The sequence below is a fragment of the Glycine max genome, chromosome 9 (genome assembly GCF_000004515.6).
Source record: "Glycine max cultivar Williams 82 chromosome 9, Glycine_max_v4.0, whole genome shotgun sequence".
Taxonomy (NCBI): Eukaryota; Viridiplantae; Streptophyta; class Magnoliopsida; order Fabales; family Fabaceae; genus Glycine; species Glycine max.
The window spans coordinates 29,510,606-29,518,413 of record NC_038245.2 but is presented as its reverse complement, the minus strand read 5'-3'; the positions used below and the strand labels follow the sequence as shown (position 1 = coordinate 29,518,413).

The window sequence follows — 7,808 nt, the reverse complement described above, 5'->3', positions numbered from 1 at the left end:
TTTCTTAGGTCGGTAACTGTCATGCACTGCGAGTGAAAATATTTTCTTTGATCAAGTGGCTTGGGAACACCAATAATTTCTGACAAAAAAATGCTTATATCTAAGCCTAAAGTAATGCCATCTCATTCACCTCTGTTAATATTACAATCCCAATTAGTTATTAAATTTGTTTTCGTAAATCAGACTGGATCGTAGTTACCAGCGTTTGTTTGAACCCGTATTTGGCCTAATGCTGCCAAACTAGTGCGAGGCTCAAATTCACATACAGAGAATCATGACTTGTATTTGTGGGACAACAAACATTAGTCTTATAAAATGCATTATTTTATACAAATAAATTTGTAGCATATTTGCGCAAACAAAATTTGTTCTCTATATAAAGGGAACCACTTCTTTTAAAGACGTATAAATTGGCACCCCAAAATCTGGTCCCAGATAACAAGATAGAGAGTTCCTTTTTTCTTTTTTTTCCCCCCCCCCCCCCCCCCCCCCCTTATATATATATAATTACTCTTCTTTTATTTTTCTTTGTTGGAAGAACCAAAGAAATGGGAGTTCTTGATTATATTTCAGAATTTTTCTCAGTGTCACCTGCCACTGGAAAGAAACGCAAAGCAATGCAGGTTAACATTAGATTTTTGTTGTGAGTTTCTTATTATATGGTGTGTCTAGTCTCAAGCAAATTCTGAATTTTTTTTGTTCTCCTTTTTCTCTTACAGACAGTGGAAATCAAAGTGAAAATGGACTGTGATGGCTGTGAAAGAAGAGTTAGAAATTCCGTTGTCCACATGAAAGGTGTCCTATCTATGTCCTTTTATTATTCTCTCATATTTTCATACACCACCAAGGTTTGGTCATTTTTATAGCCAGAAATGGAATAATAAACCAAACTATTTTAATCTTCTTATTGTAGGAATTACAAATGAAAGATGAATAGACCAAGGTCTGTTTTCAGACTAACATTTGCTGATAATAAAACCTTCTATTGTAGGAGTAGTAAACTAATTAATTTTGTTTTCAACTCGATAAACAACAATTTCATACACCAAGATTTGATCATCTTTTGAACAGTAGCATAATTTTGTGACACAAAAGAGTCATTTAATACAGTTCCACAAACTTAATTATGTGACACTGAGAGATTATGAGAAGTAGGTCTTGTTAAAGATGGGGAAGTACATTTATTTATGACTGTTTCTTTTGTGAAAAGTACATACTCCTTATAAGAAAAGAACAACAAAAACAGGACTTTTTTTTTGTTTGTTTTCATTCTTTTCTTGTTTCTCAGCTATATTCATGGTCACAAGGTGGCATAATAACTACAACAGCAATATGTTGGTAAACGGTAAACCTAACTGCAGTTTCTATTTGTGATCCGCTAGAAACCTTCACAGTATCTATTTGTATACCAACTATAGTTTTTTTTCAACTTCTTTCTTATAAAAATTTGCATTATTTTTTTGTCATCTTTTTCATCTATTCTTATATTATAAATTAAATTACACGATTCAAAAAAATAAAATAAATTACAATGACTATAAAAAATACAACAAAAATCCCTAAATTAGATGAAGGAAAAAAAGGTATTTAAGTCTATATTATATGACTTGAGCTAAACCAATTTGGAACAATAAATGCAGGTGTGAAGCAAGTAGAGGTGAACAGAAAGCAAAGCAAGGTAACTGTTACAGGTTATGTGGACCGAAACAGGGTCCTAAAGAAAGTGCAGAGCACAGGAAAAAGAGCAGATTTTTGGCCATATATTCCTTACAACTTGGTGGCTTATCCTTATGTGGCACAGGCTTATGACAAAAAGGCACCATCAGGGTATGTGAAAAACGCTGCACAAGCACTACCTGCCTCTAACTCACTCGATGAGAAACTCACCTCTCTCTTCAGTGATGAAAACCCCAATGCATGTTCAATCATGTAAAGCATCACTCATAGCTCATAATATTGTACCACCAAGCCTTGCAAGTTAATAGTGGGGTTATATTATGCACATTAATCAAGTTTGGGGACTGATACTGTAAGAATTTTGAAACTGTTTTTGTGCTCTTGTAAGTTGTGTGTATTTAAAGGACTAGGCACCAAGTTTAGTTTTGGTATGGAGGTAGAAGAATGTAAGAGGATTATTCTGTTTAATTAATCACCATTATTATATTGCATGGTCTCTCCTTGTACAAAGACATTTATCTTATTTTTATGGTTATAACTTATTTATTAAGCGTTGTATAGGGTCTTCTCTAAGCAAACTGAGATTAAATATTGGTATGTTTGGAACATTATTGAAGCGTCATAATAAACAAAACAATAATAACTTGTTTTTATGCATAATAATAAAATAAGGAGACAAAATTCACCAAAATGGAGAAAAGAGAATAAGGAGAAACCCCTAATAAACTACTATTTTAGTTAAAATGCCAATGACATGTTTGGATTAATTTATCAATAGAATTTCTTCTAAAAAATAATTGCTTAGTCCTAAATTGTAAGTGTGTTGTTAGATTTCTGCTTAAAACTTTTTAAACATAAATTTGTTTGAGCGTTCAAAGTAATAAATGTAGAAGCAACTTCTTTGTTACTTTAGTGAGAATATACAATGAATGTAACTTTTTTTCAAACGCATCCAGGAGCCAATCAATTAGTTTATATGTAAGAGATATAAAATGGATTTCATGGTTAAGAAAGAAGAAAAAAAAGAAAAAACAGAAAATATTGTGAGTTTGATTCATACTAACAAAAACTAATCATCTAACAAATTAACATTTTCCTAAGCAAACCAAGATTAAATATTAGTATGTTTAGAACATTGCTGAAGTGTCATGATAAACAAAACAGTAATTTCTTTTTATGCATAGTGGTAGAATAAGAAAACACAATTAAAAAGAGAAAAGAATAAGGAGAATATCCTAACACTATTAGGTAAAATGTCAATGACATGTTTGAACTATAAGTAGAATTTCATCTAAAAAATAATTTCATAGGTCTAAACTGTAAACAATATCCACTCAATCAGTTCATGTGAACTACAAAATCATCCCATAGAAGATTATACACCAAACAGAATTTCACCGACATAGAGAATTGACCCCAACATTTGGATCTCATTTTATTAAATAACTTTTGGTCACATTGAAGACAGAAAGTCACATTTTTTATCAAATATAATTACTGAATTTTAACTCCAGTAATTTTTTGACAACATCACCAATAATAGTAAGTCTTTTATTTGATTAAAAAATGTGTCTTTGTTTCTCTAATTAGATCATTTCGTATTACTCTTCAACGTAAATTCATTAACCAAAACTTATGTCATTAAATAGAATCATTTGCATAAATCAATCATCCCCATTATACTATCATAAATTATTAATCGGTGAAATCCATATGATATTGATGGATGGCCTTTAAAAACTAATAAACAGCGACCTTATGCATAAGGAAATTAATTATTGAATTTTTTTCCAAAACAGTATTTTCATACCCTTTTTTTTCGGGTAATACTTTCATCTTCTCTTCCACCGTTAACAATACCTGATGAGCACGGCCTCACTTTCACGGCTTCACCCCATTTCAATGTATCATTGACAGCTGGACTAGAAAAGTAGAAAACAATTCCAAAATGAAATTCCCTGACCTCCTAAAGATAATAACCACCATACCTAGCTAATAAAGTTTCAGTTTAAATATATTTTTCACTTCAATAATATAGTTCTTTTTTTCTTCTTTATATTTTTTTTTTCACTTTAAATCCTGCAAACAGTGATGACCCTCAGAACAGTCTAGGTGGACGACCTCCCAAAGGTCTATTTTTAGAGGAGCACCAAAAAAATTTATTCAGTTTATATAAATATTAACAGAAATTTTTTAATATAATTTTGAAATTATATACAAAATTTATTATAAAAATAAAATAAATTTCAATAGATTTCTTTTAGAAAAACATTTGCCAATAATTAGTCAATTAATTGTGATATTTCCACTTACCAACAAAATCTATTCATAATTTTGAGACAAAAAGTCAACAATTTAGATGCAATGTTAAATGTAAAAGAGAAAAATATGACATTTTATTTTCTTCCATTTCTATTAGCGTTAATATAATTACATAAACAAAGTTTTTGAACCCAAAAATTTATAATGGTTATGATCCAAACTTCAACAATTAAATCAAAACCAAGGTTTATGATATTGAGTTATTTAGAAATTTTTAATTATTTTCTTAATGCATGCATACAACATATAAAAAATATTATCTATTGTTGCTACTATTGCACACACTAAAGTTATGTTTGAAAAAACTAGTTGAAAAGCAAACTCTGTAGTTGAAAGCTAAAAAAACTAATTAAACTGAAAGTGTCTATTAAAATTAATTGTTGAAGTAGCTGAAAAATATAAAATAACATAAAAGTATAAAACCATGATTTATTTTAAAAAAATGATGAGAAAATTTTATAAATATATTAAAGATAAAAAGGAAAGAAAATACAAAAAACTAGAAGCTATCGTTTTAAAAAATGTTAGAAACTACTAAAAAAGTTTGGTTGCCAAACAATCAAATAAGTTTTTTAGCTAGTAAAAAAAGTTAGAAAGTAATTGAAATGTCCTGCCGAAGGTAACCATAAGCCAAGAGTTGAAAAGCTAGAAGCTAGCTAAAAGCTTATAAGTTAGTTGATTTAACTTAAAGTGTTTGGTGACATTAGCTAATAAGTTAATCAATGAATGTCAACTCACGTAAAAAAATATATTCAATTGTATGTATGATTTAGTTAACAAAAAAGGGAATTAGGTCATAAAATTTTAGAAAATACATAGAATAATTGTAAAGTTGATATGATTAAAAAAATTTCTAACCTTAAGAAATGGTGTAATGATGACAATTGATGAGTTGATTGTATGTGTGTGTAAAAACATAAAATTAGATATAAGAATTTATTCATGGAACAAAAAAGATAAGAGGGTTTATAAATTGAATAAAATGGTAAAATAGAATTTCAAATAAAATAGTAGAGATAAAATTGAGAAGAAAAAAATTTAATGGTTTATAAGTTAGCTTATTTTCCATAAGTTACTTCAAGTAGCTTATTTAATAAGATAAGCTACTTGAAGTAACTTATGGAAAATAAGTTACTAAGATAAGTCTAACTACCAAACAAGTATTTTAGTCAGAGGAACTTATAAGCTAATCAAGTGGACTTATAAGCTCCTCAAAGGCATTATCTAATTTATCAAATTTGAAAACTAGTAGATTAATTAAATAAATTTACTTTGATAAATATGATTATTTAAAAACCTTGACTATGAACAAATTATTAATGATTTTGTCACATAAAATGCAAGAAGGATAAAATTCAAATAATTAGAAGGGTATAATTTTCTCAATTTGCCCAGGGCACTAAAAAACTCAAGATTGGCCCTGGTTTGCTTTGCTTTTGGTTCTTGTCATTAGTATTTGTTAGAAAAAAGATGAAGTGACAAACAAAATAATGACATCATCATGACGTATGAGTACTCAATGAAGTCATCCTGCCACAAGAACATGAATTGTCATGTCATAATTAATTTGCAAGGGCTATAGTCAAAATAAACATAATTTACAAGGATTAAAATAAAAAAAAGACATATTTGCATGGACAAAATAACATTCAAGTTTTTATTTACATATTAAAATAAAATAAATGTTTTAATATTAATTTATTCGCATCTCAATCTTTACACTCCCTCTACCTTTAAACTCTTATTCTTATCCATATTTTCTCTTGTATCTTCCTTCAAGCTCCATCCTCCATTATCTTTCTCACACCTCTCGCCGCCTTCAAGCAATTGTGATATCTAGCAACAATAGTGACAATGAAGGCAACAATAGCAACATTGGTTGTGGTGATGGTAATAGCTAAAACAATAATGATATTAGTGGTGACAATTACAGTAGTGATTGTGTAGTAGTTGTTGTGTCGAAAGTGTCAACAGTAGTGATAATAATGATGATTGTGGTTGTACTAACAACTGCAACAACATAGATACAGTGGTCGCGGCAATAATAATTGTGACAAGTCATTTGTTTATAGTAGGAATTTACAAAAACTTCATATATAGTGGTTAAGTTATCACATTATTAAATATACAAATTTTAATATTTACTTAAAAAAAAATTTTATCCCTACAAATAAATCATTTTCTGATTTTAGTCGCTTTAAATTATATTTGCTTTAATTTTAGTTCCCGTAAATTGAGGATGACTTGATATTTTAGATGATATGATATGATGACATCATCAAGTAATAATATGACATGATTATATTATTATTTTGTTTGTTATATCATTTCAGGAACTAAAATAATTTTTTTGGAAGAAAAAAAAATATATAGCCTAAAATTTATAGTAGAAAATACCAATGTTCCACGAGTTCTCATTCCTCGTGTCCAACGGAAAACGTAACAATAAAACTATAATAAAAGTTCATTGTTTAGGATTTGCTCCCTTAAAAAAATATTTTTTCCTGCGATTTATCTTTTTTAGTCTCGATCCCAATATTCATGAAATATGTTTTTGTTCTTCCTTACTAATTTTTTACAATTTAGATATATAATTTGTGAGAATTCAAGGATTAAAATATGTAAATTTTAATTTGAGAAACTAAAAAAGATATACTCTAAATATAGCAACTAAAAACATGATTAAATTTTTTTTAATAATTATACTGGTAAATTTTGTTACCTTTTTAATAACGTGTGTTATTAAGTTTTGTGAAGGAAATTAACTAAAATTCTCTTGTAAATATTAAATAATTTTAATAAAATCGTCTAATTAAGTTCGAAATATAATAATTTAAGTTACTATTTTTAATTTTTAATTTAAATTTAAATTAAAAATACATAAATATCTCTTCTATTATATTCTATTATATATATTTTGCCCTCTATCACCTATGATCTTCGCAAAAGACCTTAAAAATTCACTAAAAAGTTGCTTGAATTTTATTATTCTCTTCTTTTCCGAAAGCTTCAATCTCAGTTCATATTTTGATTGGGACATAACAATTAGAATAAGTCATGTCTCAATAGAAGTTTTCCACGTCCATTGGTCCCAAAAAAGTAAGGGATGTGTATCAGGACCTTTTACATTCCGCAACCATGCATGAGCTCAGGGATTCGACATTATGAAAGTAGTGTATAACTATCAGAAATAAGACCCAGAGAATAAATATATCATTGAAAGATTTGATTTTTTTAAAGCGAGAAATTTATTTTAAAGTAGAATGAAGATTGATTATTGATTTAAATACTAACATTTCATCGTTTATAAGTAAAAGACTTATTTTAAAGAAAAAAATTGAATAGTTATAATTATATATTAATTAAAAATTAGCGGTTAAAATTTCAATAAATACATAATTATTATACATGTACATATATTTAATCATAATTTTAAGTTGGCTGATTGTAATTTTGGTCCCCTAGTTTTTTAAATCTATGATTTTGATTTCATTGATTTTTAATTATAACATTTAGTTTACTAATTTTATAAATTTGAGATTTTGTTCTCCTTATAGATTATTAACTAAAGATTCTGATTATTAGAGATATTAAATTAAATAAAAATTATTAATCATTAAATTTTTTAATAAAAGACTATTAATCTTAATGTGATGTTATTATCAGTGCAATATTAATGTGCAATAATGAAGGTAGAAGAGGTGTATGCAAAAAAGAAAAGGAGCACAGTATTTTGAAAACTTAGGATTACTAATTTTTTTATTCAATTTTTAATAATTAATAATTTGGATTAATGTATAATTAATTTA

The 7,808-nt window shown here is 27.6% G+C and overlaps 1 protein-coding gene across 1 annotated transcript; it reads left to right on the top strand.

Annotated features, from left to right (window-relative positions):
• Nucleotides 1-409: 409 nt before the first annotated feature.
• LOC100795068 (heavy metal-associated isoprenylated plant protein 22) lies at nucleotides 410-2,168 on the top strand. Its single transcript, XM_003533899.4, has 3 exons — nucleotides 410-623; nucleotides 720-795; nucleotides 1,641-2,168. The coding sequence occupies exons 1-3, from the start codon at nucleotides 549-551 to the stop codon at nucleotides 1,931-1,933; spliced, it is 444 nt and encodes a 147-aa protein (XP_003533947.1). The 5' UTR covers nucleotides 410-548; the 3' UTR covers nucleotides 1,934-2,168.
• The last annotated feature ends 5,640 nt before the right edge of the window (nucleotides 2,169-7,808 follow it).

Bases quoted from the DNA above. Each gene is read 5' to 3' on its own strand.
- LOC100795068 (XM_003533899.4), top strand. From the start codon at position 549: ATGGGAGTTCTTGATTATATTTCAGAATTTTTCTCAGTGTCACCTGCC. The intron at 624-719 runs GTTAACATTAGA...TTTCTCTTACAG, and splicing joins AGAAACGCAAAGCAATGCAG to ACAGTGGAAATCAAAGTGAA. The intron at 796-1,640 runs GTGTCCTATCTA...CAATAAATGCAG, and splicing joins TTCCGTTGTCCACATGAAAG to GTGTGAAGCAAGTAGAGGTG.